Source organism: Castor canadensis, chromosome 8 (genome assembly GCF_047511655.1).
Source record: "Castor canadensis chromosome 8, mCasCan1.hap1v2, whole genome shotgun sequence".
In the NCBI taxonomy this organism is placed as follows: Eukaryota; Metazoa; Chordata; class Mammalia; order Rodentia; family Castoridae; genus Castor; species Castor canadensis.
This window is the reverse complement of record NC_133393.1, coordinates 102,685,392-102,705,007: the sequence shown is the minus strand read 5'-3', so window position 1 is coordinate 102,705,007 and position 19,616 is coordinate 102,685,392. Positions and strand designations below refer to the sequence as shown.

At 37.1% G+C, this 19,616-nt stretch overlaps 1 protein-coding gene across 9 annotated transcripts in view; it reads left to right on the top strand.

Moving 5' to 3' along the window:
- Tafa2 (TAFA chemokine like family member 2) overlaps positions 1 to 19,616 on the top strand; it is a 561,377-nt gene that overhangs the window by 411,395 nt on the left and 130,366 nt on the right. For 8 of the 9 annotated variants that reach the window (XR_012450885.1, XR_012450883.1, XR_012450882.1 and 5 more), the window contains one exon: positions 4,447 to 4,553. Coding sequence is in view for 1 of the 9 variants with exons in the window: in XM_074083800.1 (XP_073939901.1) it covers positions 4,447 to 4,553 (107 nt within the window). In the remaining 8 variants the exon portion in view is untranslated. Of the gene's footprint in view, positions 1 to 3,431; positions 3,579 to 4,446; positions 4,554 to 19,616 lie in introns of those variants that run through there. The other variant, XR_012450887.1, reaches the window with a different exon arrangement.

Genomic DNA, 19,616 nt, shown 5'->3' with positions numbered 1-19,616 from the left:
TTTAAATTGTTGCTTGATTACAATTAAATGTATGTTTTCACATTGGAGGAAATGGCAGGGGTTTAAGTCATTCAGAAGTCTAAATTTCAGTGAATATAACTGAAACATGTAACACAGAGGGGAAAACCGGGAGAAAGTCTGGGAGATTTAATTGTCAGTCCTCCACTTTGACAACTTTTCACTTCATCCTTCACTGCCAAGGTTACCATTTCTCAATTATCCTGTTTCCCTTTGTGTTTCTTGCAAGCTGCGGCTGCTTGGGGAGCAATTTCAAGGCTTCATCTTCTGTGTGTATTTATCTCTTAGCTTTCAAAAGTTTCTTTTCACTCAATTTTTGTGATTCCAAAATTCGCTTAAATTTTGCTGTTTTTACAGACGAAAGTGACAGTTCTAAACTGTGTGGTAGAAAATTTTAAGCTGAGACCTGGCAGTTAGCAAATAGAAAAAGAAGGAATGCTTCTTCCTTCTGTGTTATCATACAAGGTCAAGAAGATATGTACCATTCAGCTTTTTCTTTTGTTTTTCCCCTTTGATATTTCCCCTTTGTCAAAAATGCTTGTGATAAAGCATTACATTTCCCTTTGTTCAAGCTTGATTGTTGTTTTAAAATCAGAAGAAACCCTTCCAAATGGAATTCCTCCTTTCTTTTCCTTCTTTTCAGTTTGACATGTCTTGTCCCACTTCTCTCTCCTTTCTTTCTTCCTGTTTGTCCTCTTCTAATTTTATCCTGAAGAGATTATACTTACTTGCATCCTCCTCATATTGACAAAAGCACAATATATTTAGTTGTAAGGTACCACCAACATTCAACAAATACTCATTTACCATTTATTAAGCTGGTTCTTGGATCAGGCCATGTGTATTCACAAATGTATGAGGCATAGTCCCTGTCTTTGGGAATCTTATCTGGGAGTGGGTGGAGATAAGCAGACAGAGTGTAATACTGTGTGGCTGGTGAGTGGCTGTTGTGCATAAAGGGCTCTCAACATGGTCTTGAACAGATGCTGTAGGAGAAATTCTGACCTGCTCCATGACCAGTGTATAGAGTTGGGCATTTTGAAGAATGAGTGGGGATGGGGTGAATGACTGATATGTTTCAGGTGACAAGGAGGTAAGATTTAGCTGGAAGTCAATGAGAACATTTTATAGAGTTAAATGTAAACTATGTGTGTTTACACATATAGATGGATGGGGAGAAAAGGCATAAAATAAGATTAGAGACACAAGTACGAGTCAAAGCTTTTGTTTGTTTGTTTGTTTTGTTTTTTGAAACACTTCTACAGAATTTTAATGCTCTGCTAAGGGTTATGGCTTTTTTTTTTCTTTCTGAGAATAGAAGAGAATCACATGCAGGTTTTATGTAAGATATCTCATGATCACTGTTGTCTATCTGGCTATAGCTTGGAGAATGCATTATATTCAGTTAATGGTATTTGTCAGACACTAAATATTGCAGATATAGTTGTGAAAAAGTATACATGCTTGGCCTTCTGATTCAGAGAAGGGTACAGTATGGAAGAAGTCAGGTTAGGGTACTGTGGCCAATGAGAAATTTTGGTGGTCAGAATTGCAGAATGGATGGATATAAGCATATACATGTAAGAGATATTCAGGATGTAGTATTGATAAATCATGTGATTGACTAGACAGGGGTGGGCATGGTATGATAGGGAGAAAGTAGCATTGATATAGACTTCCAAATGCTGACTGCATTCTCCTTTCCTGTCTTTACTTTGACAGTCTGGTGACTTTGTGGGTGTTTCATTTCCATATGTCTAGTTATCAGTTTGACCAGCTGTCTGTTCTGTATCCCATTTGGTGGATGCACAATAGTATGGAAAAAAAATGGGCCATTGACCTTGTAACAGAAGCCATTTACTATGGGAAAGCTATTATCAAGAATTATGCTAAGCAGCTCTTCCTGTCAGATGAGTTTTGCTCTTCATTCTGCTATATGATATGCAGTAAAATAAAGTTGTGGGGTTGGATGTAAAAGCGGCGACATGATGGCTGAAAAATTGCAAAAAAGGGAGAATTTTAAAACAAAATTAATAGGGTACTGAGAAGAAATAAATGCAACAAAATGGGAGATTTAAAGTGGTATTTGCTTTACTAAGAGGGAGTATTGACCAGATTATTTTATAGCCAAATATTTCTCTGAGGAATATCCTATGTTACTCTGTGGGAAAGATATCTGGAAAATATTTCGGAGATGGCATATTTACCAATTTTCCTCTTAAAATTTGGATTAAATTTATTGAACCCAGAATTTTACAAACATATTTCTCTTTGCTTTTCACTAATCCTGTATTAATATTCTATAGAACTGGTGCATCACAGAACACATTTAAGAAAGTGCCAGTCTAACTAAATAATGATCATAATAACAGCTAACCTTTATTGACCATTTACTACCTACCATGTAGTGTCAGACTTTACATGGATCTTTTTCATTTAGCCTTCAAACCAGCCACACGATGATGTAGATATTATTATTATTATTATATTCATCTTAATGACAATGAAAATACTGAATTATTAGGTAATTTGTTTAAAGTCGTATAGTCAGTTAGCAAGAAGCCTGATTTTAAATCCAAAGAGTCTAATTTAAAAGCTCAATTACCTATCTGTAATTATCTTTGACATGTCACAATACTAATGTCAATGAAAATTATGCAGCCATGAGTGCTACCGAAACTCCCTTTGATCATGTCACAAATGGGATGAGCCTCCCAAGCCCTGATGGACCAAACACAACCACATGACTGAACATTCTCTCGTATCACAATCAACGCACTGTCAGCACACAACAGTCAATGGACCAGGCATTTCACCCATATCATCCTGCATTACAGTAGAAGAAACCAAAGTAGGGAATCCAAAAACTTATAGGAGAAACTGAATCAGAGTTTCCAAGAAAGGTAAAATTGTGTGAAGTCCACATAATTAGAAACTGGTAGACCTGGACTCAAATCCAAAAGTATGAAGTAATATGCACAACTTCTTCAAGCAAAGAAATGTTAATATACATCTATATTAAAATATGCAATATATTAATTTATTTTTCATGCATTTAGCCATGTAAAAGACTTCTCTGAATTGTACACCCAGCATTGCTACCACTGGATCATATTTCTGGAGATGGAATATTTTGGAAGTAAAAGCATAAGGAAAAGTTGACTTATAAATTTCAGGAAGATTTGGGCCAGGTTGGGAAGTGACCCCGGGAAGTTGCATTAGAATCAGAACTGACAAGAATCTGTAGGTCAAGCAAAAATGGAGTTTGATACAGGATCTGAATCTGAAAGGCACTGGGTGACAGATATATATTTTATCTCCTTCATGAATACCTGAATATAGATTCTATTTCATATTAGTTTTGTTTTCCCCTGGGCAATATAGTGGTTTATATTAGGATTTTAAAATTATATCATTCTAGGTTTAAATTTTTGTTCTATCTTTAAATATGACCTCAAGAAAAATTTCCCACTTCACCAGCTACAAAGTGGGCGTGGACATACCTACCTTCAAATTTATTGTGAAGAACAAAAGAAATAATGAAGAAAATGCTGAAGAAAGTAGGTGCCAAAAGTGTATTATATGTAGCCATCATTTTGTTATAACTTTTTTGCTTTCCTTTGTTTTATGGGCTCAAGTTGAAAAATGTTGATTTGCCTTTTTTCATTCTGCTATTGTATTTTTCTTCTAACTTTTGATAAAGTACAGTATGGTGGATTTTAACAACATTATGACTCCAGTAGCAGAGGGTTGCACATTAGGTGAGTGAGATTAGCTTGCTGTAAGGAAGCTATTTTACTAGATGATTTTTAAAAGTCCATTACAAATGATAAATTTGGAGTGACTCTATTCTGTGCAAGAATTCATCTAAGCAGTTCTACCTAAACTGTTAATCCTAATCATTAGATGTGACATTGAAGAAAGACTCTTGAAAAATGGGCAAAATAATCAATCATTTATTTAAAGATTATTCAAATGAATATGTCTTAGATTTTGGTAATTAGTTAAATCTATGTTTATATGAGAAGAATGGCAATGTCTCCAAATTGATTTAGGGTATGATTAAATGGATAAGTACTGACTGAGGCAGGACTTTGCTTGACTGTTGATTCATATCAAGGCACTTTGTTTGAAAAACTTATTTCTGTTCATAGTTTAAAGTTTATAAACAGCCAGGCATGGTGTCTCAGGCCAGCAGTTGGGAGGCTGAGGCAGGATTGTGAGTTTAAGGCCAGTCTGAGGTACATAGCAAGATCCAGTCTTGAACAACAACAAAACTGAGAATAGTTTATATACAGTGAGCAGCATTTTAAGTGCAAAAGAGTAGATAAATGTGTTAAGGTGTTGTGGAAAACTCAAATGTAGTACAATTAAATGGAAAAGCAATGAGTTCACATATTTAGGATTTTTATTTTTTTTTATTTGCAGGATGAGTAAGAGATACTTACAGAAAGCAACAAAAGGAAAACTGTTAATAATAATATTTATTGTAACCTTGTGGGGGAAAGTTGTATCCAGTGCAAACCATCATAAAGGTAAGCCCTCTGTTTTCTTTCTTGGCTGTCTCTGGAAGATGACTCCCCTTAACACAAACTGTCACATTTTGTCTTCACTGGACTTTATTAGGTATGGATTTCCTCTCCCCCCAGCCATTCTCTTTAAGTAAAAATTCAGAGAATTATCCTTAAGATGATTTTGATAGGGGGAACATGATATTTCTGGGATTACTTCTATTTCTGCAAATATTGTTCAGAGTATAAAATTTTAACCATATCTTTCCTCCCATTTAAGTTAGTGATGTTAAAATGCTGGTGTAATAAGGAGGAATTTCAGATTGCAGTCATCCTTGTAAAGAAAGTATTTTTAATGATATTTATCTTCATAATATGTACACAGTGCAAGTAAGTTTTTTTTTATATTCTTTTTGTGGGCCATGTTTCTTTCTGCCAGAGTTCCTCTCTGAATACCAGTGATATTCAACAGGCTCAATTCTGTCAAAGAACAGAGTGAGGATATTTGTTCTGTATTTGTTCTATATGTATGTGTTAAGCTTGACAGCTCAAAATTATGCCCTTTCTGTCTGCTTTCCTGGCCATTAGACTCAGTATAATGAATGACTGCCTTTTCCAAATGAGTTAAAATAGGCCTATTTCTGAACTGTACCTACCATAATCAAGTATTCATAACCTGAGAAGTCAATTTAGATTTTTCTGTGAAAGATGGCTTTACCATTGAGTTCTCAGTCCACTACAAATTTGAAAAGCCAGCAATTTACTTTCTTATTTTGTTTTTCAGTGAAGTGTGAATTAAAACAGATTTGAATTCTACAACATTTAAATTACATGTGCATCTAATTAGCATTACATGGAACATTAACACCAGGGAGAAGAAAGAAGTGATATGAGGGAATGAAGCCTATAAAACAAACTTCCATCCCTCTCAAAAAATAAAGTTTTATGAAGAGTTTATTTGTATTTTATAATCTTGTTTTTGACCCAAAATGTGTGCGTAAATATATATATGTTTCTTTTTTACTTTAATACAGCATAATGATCTGTAAGTCAAACTTTCAGTTCTCTCTCTGTCTTTTTTTTGGGGGGGGGATGATAGTACTGGAGTTTGAACTCAGGGCTTTGTGGTTGCTAGGAAGGTGCTCTACCACTTGAACCATGTTTATGGTCCTAAATTAAAAGATTTTGAATGGGACATTTCCTGTTCCCCAAATTGTCAACAATGAACCTGACGTAAGGTCAAAGTAGTGTTAACTACTTACTTTTCAAAGAGCTGCAAGCTGTTGTGCCCAGGCCCTGTTTTAGGCTTAACAAGAGAACCCACACCATCCCTACTGTCCATTATGATCATCCCGGTGCCCATTCCTAACCTATAAAAGAAGAATTGAGACAAGCAGGGGCATGATAGTTGGGCACAACAATGTTTTCCGTAAAGATGCTTTTTCATCTCCAAAGTTGAGTGATGGGATCTATAAGAGAATCACTCATTAAGACTGCCCACAGCATATATTGCATATCGTTATTAAAGCCACTTTTAATAATCTTTAAGTTGTGTTACATTTTATGTTACTTCCCAAACTAAGATCTCTTCTTACTCTTGTCAAGAAAATACTTTCTGGACTAGAGGTTATACATTGTGTCAGAAAACTTAAACTGACAACTTTAAGATGTCATATGAGAGAGAGAGTTTTGGGTTGTTTGGTGTTCCATTTCCACCCTGCACTGATATTTTAGGTAAAGATTTTATGAAAGATTTATTTCCTCCCTCCTTCCATTCCTTTCTCCCTTCTTTCCTTCCTTTCCTCTATTCCTTCCACACATTTCATATAAAATTATTTTTGTTTTTGAGCTGTCTTACAAACAAAATAGTAAGGGTAATATGTATGCATGTGTAGTATATGTTCACAAAATGAACACTGGTATACTCACCAACCACTTGAGAAATATAGCATTTCTAATATACTTGAAACTGGCTGTGTTTTCATTCTGATTTCATTCCTTAACCTTCTTTCCTAGGATATCATCATTAAAATTCATTTGATTTTATCAGCAATTTCACCATATAAATGTGGATATACATCTCCAAATAACATTTTCCTTACTTTTGGTTGCTCTTGACTTACATGAATAGTGTTATGCCATATTTTTCTACAACTTGCTATTTTGCCCAATGATATTATAGTTGATGGATAGAATGTAGTAATGGCATGTTAATTTTTTTTGCCATTGATCCATATTTTATTATATTAACACAAATTTAGTACTAATTTTGTCATACTGAATTAATTTGGTATTCTATTTTCTTGCTATTCTGAACAATGATTCTTTAGTAAATGTGTGCAAGGTTTTCTTAAGGCAACATTCCCAGAAGCAAAATTGCTGGATCACAGGGCATGCATGTGTTCAATTTTACCAGATAACACCAAATGATTTTCCAATGAGAAAGCACTAATAAAGTTGTTCTTGATAGTCATGACTCCTCTTTCAGCCTGAGTGTTGCTCACTTGTGCCTTGTCTCTTCTTTTTTTGATTAGTTTCATCAGTTGGTTTAATTTATTAGTGTTCAAATGACCAATAGTGCTTTTTTGATTCTTTTGTTTATATCTTTCTGTATTTCATCACTTTCTGCTCTTATCTTTATCATTTCATCAATTTAATTATGCTTTTATTTGTGACAAACACTTAGCTATGCTTACTATATGCCAGGCACTTGGGGTAGAGAACTAAACTGGGTTTATGGCCCTGGTCCTGAGACTTCCTTCACATGCTATAAGCTCAGGTCTAGAGTCATTTGCATAGCTAATTGCTCAAATCAAGAAAAATAAAACTCCTCCTATTTCCTCAAGAGTGCAAAATACTTGCAGATGCTTCACATCCCTCCATGAAGGGATTAAGGTCTTAAGGTGCCAGGAAGATTGGGGTGCTTTCTTCCAAGGCATGAGGTCAAGACCTGGAGACATCTGGAGTGTATGTAGCCCTGGGAAGGATACATATATTCTAAATGGTTAGGGTGACAGCCTAGGATCCTTTTCATCCCTTCTCAAAGTAGCAAAAAATTTTTCTCTCTTCCCGGAATCATAGGAAGGAAATGGATGTTTCTATCTTGTATGTTAATGGAAATATCTGTTGTTCTCTGTCACTCACTTATACAGTGTTCCACTGTTCACGTAGGACATTAGTCCTAGTTTTCATTAGGATAAAGCATAGGGCAAGCCAGGCTGATTCACTTACTATTTATTGTGAAGTAACTAATAAGAAATCAGTTTCTGATGCATAACTCCTTGACAGTCATTAAAGATAAAAAATAAATTTGGTTTTTTTTTTTTTTCATTTTTCTTTTATTATTCATATGTGCATACAAGGCTTGGTTCATTTCTCCCCCCTGCCCCCACCCCCTCCCTTACCACCCACTCCACCCCCTCCCACTCCCCCCCCTCAATACCCACCAGAAACTATTTTGCCCTTATCTCTAATTTTGTTGTAGAGAGAGTATAAGCAATAATAGGAAGGAACAAGGGGTTTTGCTGGTTGAGATAAGGATAGCTATACAGGGCATTGACTCACATTGATTTCCTGTGCGTGGGTATTACCTTCTAGGTTAATTCTTTTTGATCTAACCTTTTCTCTAGTTCCTGGTCCCCTTTTCCTAAAAAAAAAAAAATAAATTTGAAGCCCAATAGCACTAAAGAGCATTACAGATATCAACTCATTTAGTTTTCACAATAATTGGTGAGATAGGTACTATTTTATAATTGCTTTTTTGCCATATTAATCCTGTGTCCCCTTCAGTCTGTTCTGCTCTTTTATTCACAGATTGGGTTTTAGTTTCAATTATTATATGCTACTAAAAGTCTTGTTTTTGCTTGCTAATTAGCTTGCTTTGATATCTTTTTGTTCTCATTCAGGCTTTCAGCCTCTTGTTTTCAGATTATATATATTTTTCTAATGATTGTATTTTATGACATCTTTGTGTGTTCTTCCAGTGACTCAGTTATGATATTTATTCTAGAGCTTTGTGATTGTTTTTAATTTTTTGTGAGCTTATTGAAATCATATTTAGGCCTGTGATGAGGATGCACTCTTCCAGAGATGATTTGCATATGCCATGTGTCTTCTGTAGGGATCCCTAGAAGCAGAGCCAAGTCAGGAATTCTTGTTCATGTGATTAGTTAAACAAGTGCTCTCAGGAGGAGAGCAAGCAAAGCAAAAAAAAGCAGGAGTTAAAAATTAAGCACAAATAGCCTCAGCTGGAGAATACCCTAGTTTGGTCTCAAGGGGAACCTCTTGCTTCACAGAGGTTGTTCTCCTTGAGGCCAGATAGATGGGGCCTTTTCTACTCTGTGTCCATTGGTCTATTGGTCTATTCTCTGTGGTAGAGAGTAGCTTCCTTAGGAAACTGTTTCCTCTTTAGCTGAAGATAAATCTCCCAAGAAGCGGTGGCTGTGAACTGAAGTCAGGTAACTTTAATAGCAGGTGGAGGAAAGGTACATGTGGTAAGAGGATCTTGGCAGTGTACCAACAGGTAATTCCACTGCAGTCCACTCCTCATAGCCCTTACATCCAACTGCTTCCCACTTATGACCACTCCATCTAGTTGGATCACTCCAAAGGTTACTCAAAAATTGTGTTGGTTACAGTTTCCAAGAAAACTTACTTGAGGAGTAGTGCGTTGGTACTACCATTACTGGTACTTATTATCTGTCCACCATGTGCCCTCTTCCTCTTAGTCATTCTAGTTTTCCCTTACATTCTGCTAGCATGTCTATTAGTCTAGGAAGCTTGCCTGATGTTTTACTGAGAGTTCTCGGCCCAGGGTTGGCATGCTTCCCATGCTATTATTTTATTTATATACTGATAGTTATAACTGGTCATGAGATGACCCAGTGGATCATCTGAGTGCTTATATATTCCTTCCTGTCTCCAGAACATGGCAGCTGCCCTATTCCTCATGATGGCCAGTTTATTTACACCAATGACATTTAACTCCTTTTTTTTTTTTGCTGGTCCTTAGGTTTGAGGAATCTGGATTGATCTGGTAGAGACTGAAGCTTTTTGTTTAGTAAGACTCTTACTGTTTCTCTTGGTAAAAAGTACCTCCTATCCAGGAGCAAGTCTCCTAGACCCAATAAATCTATTATCGTATACAGGAATATTTTAGATTTGATATTTCTAATGGAAAAGTTATTTGTTTACTTAATAATTTTTGAGTATCTATAATCAGGGCTGAGAATATAGCAGTACATAAAAGAGACAAAAATCTTTGTCTTCATGGGGTTTTTACCTGAGAAGTAAGAAAATAGTTAATAAAAAGAAACAGAAATAAAAAGGTATTTTTATGGTATAAGTGCTCCAGAAAACATATAAAGAAAGAAAGAGGTATAGAAAATGTTTAGGAGGGACAATACTTTTAAACAAAGCCTTTGAGTAGAACATAAAATCTCCAGACACAGCAACAACTATGAATGCTTTCAAGCACGCCCGGAGACAGGGAGAAGTAACAAGGATGATGGTGTGCATACAGAATAGTTTGCAAGGAAGAGAGTAGTGCATAGGTCATTACAAAACTGGTAAATCCAGAAGATGTAAGAACTAACAAAATAAGCAACTCCACCAAAATGCTAACGCAATCATATCCTGTTCTCAAGAGCAAACAAATGGAGAATTATGTAATTCCCTTTATGTAAGAAGGTGTAGGAACATTGTAGTAATTCAGAGCATTTGGATTTGAATAACCAGATATCTAAATATCAGAAATTATTGTTATCTTCTTAATAAAGTTCTCTGTGTTTTGGGAAACAGCAGTCCCTCACAGAGAGACAAATTAAGTCTATTGCTCATGCTGGCACAGAAAGATTCTGCCCTGGATTCTTAGCAAGTATATTGAGCTGGGCATTTTGGAGGGGATTAACTCAGACCATTGTGACAGCCAGCCAGAAAATATAAGCAGTATTTGCCCCTTGGAAGCAATTACATTAGGTACAACCTCAGATATTGGGGATCAGAGAAGAAACATTTTAGTTTAGGACTCCAAGATCCCAACAGAAAAAATATAGTCATTAATCTTAGAAGGCTAATATGTTTTTTTGTCTTTTCTTTCTTTACTCAACACATCCAAACTAAATCCAAGGAGAATGAGTCATAAATAGGTATTTGGGGGTGGAAAAATCTCTGTTTTGTGTGAAAGAGTTACACACAGGTGAGAACTGCATATAAAAAAGAGCCCCCCCCCAAAGTGAGTTTGATTAGCTAAGGTTGATTATATGTTGTTCTCATTACAGTATAAGGTCATTAATAATCCAAGTTAGAACTTTGATTGAATGTTTTTTTTTTCAAAGAAAAATAATGGTTTGTAGTTTAATGCCTGAGTGAGATAACAGCCTTTAGAGATTTTAGAGGCAACTCTTCATCTGTTTCTTGGTCATTTAATAGCTTATCCATCTATTTGACGAATTATTCAGGAAGAAAATATATATTGTATTTCTTTTAAGTGAACAAAATAGACATAATCCATGCCCTAGTGGAGCTGATAGTATATTTAGGGAGAAAAACTGTTGATACTGTGTGTCAGATAATCTCACAAATATGTATTTAATTTCTAAGAACATTAAAGTGCTATAAAGATAAATTTTCAGGATGATAAAAGTATACAAACTGTAAACAGGGTAACAGGGACTCAGAAGTCTTTCTGTGGAACAGAATTTGAGCTAAGATATGATTGGAGAGTAGGAGTTCTGTGGATGGAGTGGTTGGGTGGGATCCAGCAGAATCAGCAGCTTATGTAGAGGCCCAGGGACAAGAAGGAAAGAATTCTCTGGAACTGAAAGACTGCCTTAGATGGAGAGCAGAGTGCACAGATGATGGTGGTGTTCAATTAATTTGGAGAGGTGTCTGAGATAGATCTTTTGTGTACATATTTACAGTGTTGGTTTTCTTAGAGTTAAAATTGGTCCAATTTAACTAGGATGTTATGTAGGTTTTCTTGGGCTGGTCTTGCAGCTGATTATGATGTCCACTAAAGTTTAAGAGCATCTATTTATAATTCATAGTGTATTGGATTCATGTCATGAGGGAAAGAAAAATGGTCAGCACATGAATTGACTCTATTCTGGATTCAAGTAACACATTTTATTAGGTATTTTATGAATTTTCAAAGCAATCCATGCTTTTGAGAAACTTTGGCAAGAAAGAAACATACCAAGATGAGAAACCAAGGAAGTCGTAATTCTTTTGCACAGAATGTATTAAATAATATTTCATATTTTTATGTGCTTTAATTTGTGAGCGGTATTAATGCATTTGAGAGTACCATGTTAATTAATTTATTATTTATTCATATATTTATTGACACAAACTAATAATGAGAGGTGATGCTCCTCCATTCAAAGCCAGTCCTAAAGCAGTTTTCCCAGCCATGAGCTCTGGGCAACACTGCTTTGCTTTTCTCTTTTCCACCTCTAGGCAGCAACAGCTTTCCAAAGTTAGAAATGTCTGAATAACAGTATCACTATCAGGCTCCCCTCTTTCTACCTCTTGACGGTTAAGATTGACTAACCCCCATTCAGATCTTAGAAATTCCCTTTCTAGAAAAGACTTCCCTGAAAGTCTTACTTTTATTTTGTTACTAACTAATGCTTTTCTTTTTGGTTCTGTGTTTTTTTTCTAGGAACATTTACTTTCTAACTGTATCATATTTTCTGTTCTTTGTATCCAGTGACCTCTTTCCTGTTTCGCTTTTATTTTTGGAGATTCTTTTTTTATGCTTCTTTTCTCATATTTTATGATAATCCTCTCTTCTTAATTGGGCAATTCTGTACTTTGAATTTAGCCTCTACTGTTTCTTGTGATTTCTCTATGGATCGATCTGAAGCATCCAGAAATTTAAAAAATGTACACTTTTTACCTTAAGACTTTTGTCTATAGCCATAATAAAGAAAAACTAGCTAAATGACAACATCTCAACATTGTTGGGTAAAATACAAACATACATGTTAAATAGGGACTGTATCCCAAAGTATATTAATAGTAATGTAATATTATTAATATTAATAATATAATATATAATTATAATTATAATATATAATTAATATATTAATCCATCTTTTCACTTCCCCTTCTTTTGCTCTGGCCAAAATTTAGCTTCTAAGTTAAAAGTTGCATGTTTTCTCCTATATGTGTAATATAGAGCTAGTACAAATGCAGCACTATTATGTAAAACAGGTCATGGCAAGGTCACACACGAGAGGGCGAGAGTAAAAAAGGAAGTTAAGGTGAATATGGTTGATGAACTCTTTATAAAAGAATGAATATAGAATTTTTACTTTGAGAACCTATATTCTAATAAATTTGAAAATCTTCTTTTGAGAAAGTTCTGTTTAGTTCACTTGCCCATTTCTTTATTGGTTCATTAGTTTTGGGAGGATTTAGTTTTTTAAGTTCCCTATATATTCTGGTTATCAGTCCTTTGTCTGATGTGTAGTTGGCAAATATTTTCTCCCACTCTGTGGGTGTTCTCTTCAGTTTAGAGACCATTTCTTTTGATGAACAGAAGCTTTTTAGCTTTATGAGGTCCCATTTATCTATGCTATCTCTTAGTTGCTGTGCTGCTGGGGTTCCATTGAGAAAGTTCTTACCTATACCTACTAACTCCAGAGTATTTCCTACTCTTTCCCATATCAGCTTTAGAGTTTGTGGTCTGATATTAAGATCCTTGATCTATTTTGAGTTAATCTTGGTATAGGGTGATATACATGGATCTAGTTTCAGTTTTTTGCAGACTGCTAACCAGTTTTCCCAGCAGTTTTTGTTGAAGAGGCTGCTATTTCTCCATTGTATATTTTTAGCTCCTTTGTCAGACAAGTTGGTTATAGTTTTGTGGCTTCATATCTGGGTCCTCTATTCTGTTCCACTGGTCTTCATGTCTGTTTTTGTGCCAGTACCATGCTGTTTTTATTGTTATTGCTTTGTAATATAGTTTGAAGTAAAAAAACACATGAAAAAATGCTCACCATCTCTAGCAATAAAGGAAATGCAAATTAAAACCACACTAAGATTCCACCTCACCCCTGTTAGAATAGCCATCATTAGCAACACCACGAACAACAGGTGTTGGCGAGGATGCGGGGAAAAAGGAACCCTCTTACACTGTTGGTGGGAATGTAGACTAGTACAACCACTCTGGAAAAAAATTTGGAGGCTACTTAAAAAGCTAGCCATCGATCTACCATTTGATCCTGCAATACCACTCTTGGGGATATACCCAAAAGACAGTGACACAGGTTACTCCAGAGGCACCTGCACACCCATGTTTATTGCGGCACTATTCACAATAGCCAAGTTATGGAAACAGCCAAGATGCCCCAGCACTGACGAATGGATCAAGAAAATGTGGTATCTATACACAATGGAATTTTATGCAGCCATGAAGAAGAATGAAATGTTATCATTTGCTGGTAAATGCATGGAATTGGAGAACATCATTCTGAGTGAGGTTAGCTTGGCCCAAAAGACCAAAAATCGTATGTTCTCCCTCATATGTGGACATTAGATCAAGGGTAAACACAACAAGGGGATTGGACTATGAGCACATGATAAAAGCGAGAGTACACAAGGGAGGGGTGAGGATAGGTAAGACACCTAAAAAACTAGCTAGCATTTGTTGCCCTTAACACAGAGAAGCTAAAGCAGATACCTTAAAAGCAGCTGAGGCCAATAGGAAAAGGGGACCAGGAACTAGAGAAAAGGTGAGATCAAAAAGAATTAACCTAGAAGGTAACACCCACGCACAGGAAATCAATGTGAGTAAATGCCCTGTATAGCTATCCTTATCTCAAACAGCAAAAACCCTTGTCCCTTCCTATTATTGCTTATACTCTCTCTACAACAAAATTAGAAATAAGGGCAAAATAGTTTCTGCTGGGTATTGAGGGTGTGGGGGGGAGAGGGAGGGGGTGGAGTGGGTGGTAAGGGAGGGGGTGGGGGCATGGGGGAGAAATGACCCAAGCCTTGTATCCACATATGAATAATAAAAGAAAAAGAAAAAAAAAAAGCACACAGTGGACAGGTGTAGTGGCACATGCTTCTAGGCCCAGCAATTGGGAGGCTGAGGAAGGAGAGTGAGTTCAAGGCCAGCACTCATGGAAGGAGGCAGAGGTTGCGTCTCAGTGTGAGAGACCACAGCTGCCCCACTCGTCTTATTTCCTCCCAGACAAATGAACTTCAGTCCATGAAGAGAGTGAGGTCTGGTCCAGAAATGGCTGGTTAAGAAGGTCAGGCGTAGCTGAATAACATTCAGCTAGCACCTTGTCACAGGAATGTATGAATGTGTCCCCCTCAGTAGGGAGGAGTGATGCTGCATTTAGGGCAGAGCACACCCAAAGGGTCACGTCTGGACATTCTTATAATTGGGACTGACACTTAAGTAACCTGTTGCCCAATAACCATAGTCCTCCATTAACAGTTAGAAGCTCTCCTAGATCATGTGGAGTATATATGGTTAAAGGCCATGCAAGAATTAATTTGGGGGCCTCTGGGATCAAGAGGCAGGTTGCTGCCAGAGCCCTCAGGCATCCAGGCCACCCTTTAGCCACACTGTTTAGTTCCTTGCCCAAATATCCCACTGGCTGTGGACTGGGCCCTTGGAGCTGGGTTAGTACTCCTACGGCTGCCTCCCTTTTTTCCTAGACATATAGTTGAAAACAGTCTTGGGTAGGCAAGCTCAATGCCGGGGCTGTTTGAGGGCCTGGAAAGCTTTGTGTTTTCAGGGTCCCATTCTAAGAGGGATTGAGAGCCTCACTGAGCATCTTTCAGGAGCTGACATAGGGGCCTGGTAAGGGCTGCATATCAGTGGATCCAGATTCTTCAAAATCCTGTAACTCCCAAGAAAGTTCTAAACTCCTTTATGGTCTGTGGGAGTGGGAAATGGAGGACTGGGTCAATTCGCTCATGACTCAGGGAGTGCATCTGTCCCTTTAAGATCATGCCTGGGTAGGTGACATGAGAGAAGCATAATTGAGCCTCTTCCTTAGAGACTGTGTATCCCCAGGAGGCCAGAAAGTTTAAAAGGGACTCAGTCGCCCTGGAGATGAGGGGCTCTGTGGCTCTGCCCAGAAGTACTTCATCACCATATTGAAGAAGGGTGGCCTCTGGGTAGTGCCAACCTAATAAGTCTCTGGTTAGGGCCTGTCCAGAAAGATGAGGGCTGTCTATAAACCCTTGTGGAAAAACTGTCCAGTTTAGTTGTTGTGAAGGATTGGTGGGATCTTCAACGGCAAATAGATGCTGACTGTTAGGATGCAGAGCTTCATTACTGAGCTGGAGGTCTTGAACCAACCTCCATTTGTTTGGCCCCTTGTGGACAGCAAGGGTAAGGATATTGTAGGGGCTGGAGCAACTGATTAGTACCCCTTGTTTTTTTTTTAAAGGAATTTATGATAGATAAGAGGCCTCTTCATCCCTCAGGCTTGAGGGGATACTGTTTTTGATGTGGAAACTGTTGAAATGGTTAACAACTTAGCCAGAGGGAAGCCATTAATCAGGTATAGAGGGGAGCTATTAATCAGGTGCTGTTTTTAATTTCCTGGCTGAGGGAGGTTTAGGAGGGATTCTGGTTCTCATAAAGTTAAAAGAACAGAAGGAATCAAACTAGGATATGGTCAAATGATTGTGTGGATTGTGTTGATTGTGTTCATTCATACTAATAGATAACCATTGTCTCATTTCTGTACCTTAGCAAATAGCCATTGTCTCACTTCTGTACCCAGGCTTGCTTGCGTCACAAAGATTGCCAGGGAGTTTTGCCTTATAAACCCTGCTAGAAGTTTGAACGGGGCTGCTCTCTGAGACTCAACAACCTGTTGGTCAGAGCAGTCATCAGCTGGCTAATAAAGACTCTCCTTTAAAAATCTTAAAAAAAAAAAAAAACCTGTTGAAATCACCATAAGAAAGGGACTAAAGTAGAAAGAAGAAAAATAGAAGAAATGAGCCAAAACAGGAGATAATACATATATACATGGAAGTGACACAAGGAATCTCTGTGTAGCTCTCTTAAACAAGCAAAAATGTCATTTCTTTTTCCTTTCTTTTGTAAAATTAAAGAACAGGAAGGAGGAACAGTCTCCTGCCTGGTGGGGAGGAGGAGCTGGCCACCAGTGTGGGGCAGAGAGGAGGTGACGAAAGGGTATAAGAGGGTGAATGTGGTGCTAACACTGTGTATACTGTGTATACTTGAATGTAAACTGAAAAAAAAAACCAGTTGAAACTATTTCTCGAGTGGGAGGAAGAGGAGATAAAAGAGAATGGTGGAAGGTTGAATTTAAGTATGGGATGTTTGATATAGTGTAAGAACAAAGGTTCTTTGTAAATGCCACAATGTACCCCTACCTAGCACAACAACAAAAAAAATTAGAAAAGAAATATGAACATAAACTATAAATAAAAACAATATGGAAGCCCCCCCACCCTGCAAAAAAAATAAAATTTGACTTCTGGAAAAGTCAACAGGTGAGCCCATGTGTGAGATAAATGCCAGTCACAGCTGGCAGATGTACCAAGGTCATACTTGAACTGAGGCACTGGATGCCAGCAGGAATGTAGTTAGAGGGAATAGCATGTTCAATACTTTATGTTTCTAACTCGCTAAGGCCAACCTCCAGCTCTTGAGATAGGAGAACACAACACACTTTCCTAAGGCCGAACTGAGTGCTTTCAGCCCAGTCAGGCAACAGCTCTCTAGGGGGAAATTGAAATAGTGAAGGCAGAAATGTCATCAGCTTATTGCCAACGCAAGCAGTATAGATCAGAATCTGATCAGTTTCATTCAGGTTTGACATAGAGTGTAAAGATGGCACTCACTTTAGTGAGAACAGTTCTCCAAGGTGTCTGTACCTTGAGACAGAGGAGTTGGTTGTCCTACATATCTGGTGTACATATTTCATTCTGATATCTCTCTTTATCATCATCCTTGGAATTACCTTCTTTTTCTTATATGTGATAGTACATTTTGAATCTCATATATGTGGCTTTTTCTTAGTTTGTTCTTTCATTTTCATGAAGTATATCCCTTAATTGTTTCTTGAGAAAGAAAACTGAAGGGTTTATTTATAGACCATGCTTATCTGAATATACCTTTGCTGTACCCATAAATTTAAAAGATAGTTTGTCTGGGTATAGAATTTTACAGAGGGAATTATTTCCCTGAGACTTTTGAAGATTTTTATTGATATGTTATTATTATTATTATTATTGCTTACATTGTTGTTATATTCTGAGGTTCTTATTGACATTCTTTTTATTTTTTTGCAGTACTGAGGTTTGAACCCAGAGCTTTGTGCTTGCTAGGCAGGTGCTCTACTGATAGAGCAATGCCACCAGCTCTTTTTGCTCTGGTTGTTTGGAGATAGGGTCTTGCTTATTGCCCAGGCTGTCCTGGACTATAATCTTTTTATTGTATGTTTCCCACTGTAGCTGTGATAACAGGTGTGTGCCTTTGCACTCACCTTTGTTGAGTTGGGGGTCTTGCTAACTTTTTGCCTGGTCTGGCTTCTAACTGCAGTCTTCCCAATATTAGCCTCCCTAGTAACTAGGATTACAGAAAGAGCCTGACTCTTTCTGATGATCTTATTCTTTGATTTTTCTTTTTTTTCCCTCTCTCCTGCTTGTCTCTGTTCTGTAATTTTAGACTGACATGTCTATTGGCTAATATCTGTTATCACAACCTGCTAAGCACTATATTCTTGAATTCTTTCATCTGTAAATTCTTGTCCTTTAGTTGTGAGATCATGTCTGAAATTATTTGAGGATTTCCTCCCTTCTCTATTCCTGGATCTCTTGTTTGGCTGTCTGACCTGCTGAACTTGACTTTTAATTCTCTAGTGCTTTCTTTCCCACCTCTATCTGTGTCTGTTCCTCTACTTTTTTGAGGAGGATTTCATCATCTTTGTTTTCCAAACTTAGAAAAAAATTTATATTTCCTTTCCCATCTTTAATTTCTAAGCGCTCTTTATTTATGTCTTTGGAAGGCCTGTTGTTCCCCACTTTTAAGTATTTCTTCTAAGATTTTTGTCTATACTTTGCTATTTTGGTTTCTATCTTTCATGTGGTCAGATAACTGTTAATATAAACTGTTTGCTCTGAGCACGTCTAGGGGCTTGCAGAATATGATTCAGGTTGAATGATATGGAAAGGCTTTTTATTGTAGAAAGACCAATGTTAGTATGTTGAGGCTTTCTTTTTGGGGCTGGCCAGGTTCCTTGCTTAGTAATATTTTACTACCTGGCTAAGAATAGCAGTGAGTTGGAGGCAAAAGCAGCTGAAGGATTGGGGAGAAGTAGTTCACATTCATCATTCTGCAGCTTGTCCAGTCCCCTGGCTTTCAGTCTAATGCCCACACCTTGTACTCTGTCTTGTGTTTTCACATTCAGAGACATGCTGATTCTCTAAAGAAAAACAAAAAAACCCAAACTTCTACTAGGTTGGTGGGTAGACAGCAGCCCAGTGATATGGAATGATGGAGAGAGTTCATCAGTTATCCTGGGTGTAGTCCTCCACCCCCACCTCTTCCAAGACTGGACCTGATGCTCCCAGCCCACTATTCTTTTGATGAGTCTATGATTCTATGCTGCTAGGCTAGAGATTCTGCTTTCTTGAGCCAGCATTCAATTCTAAGATTTTTCTGCCATTGCCTCCTGGTTAGGTGTACTTTAAAATCCATTTTCTTAAATCAGAAGAGAAGTAGTGATAAATGTGAAATTTGGATTTCGTACATTGAAACATTTAGTAGTAGTTAGGAAATAGTTTGATAAGTCAATGTTGATAGCAGGCACCTTTGCAATTTTCTTCTTATTTTTAATGTTCATAGTTCTAGTGTTCTAGGAGTAACTATAATGTTGACTTTCTAAAAATATCTGAAATTACATTTAAAAAATTTTTTAAATATTAGAGGAGTACACAGAAGTATAGTAATAGGGGAATCCCAGATGTGTAAAACAAACAAAATAATTCTACTTACTATTTCTAGTATGTCTCCATATTCATACTTTATTTGGGTTATAAAAGGAATGTTTTTTCACTCTAGTTCTTCTCTCATGCTTC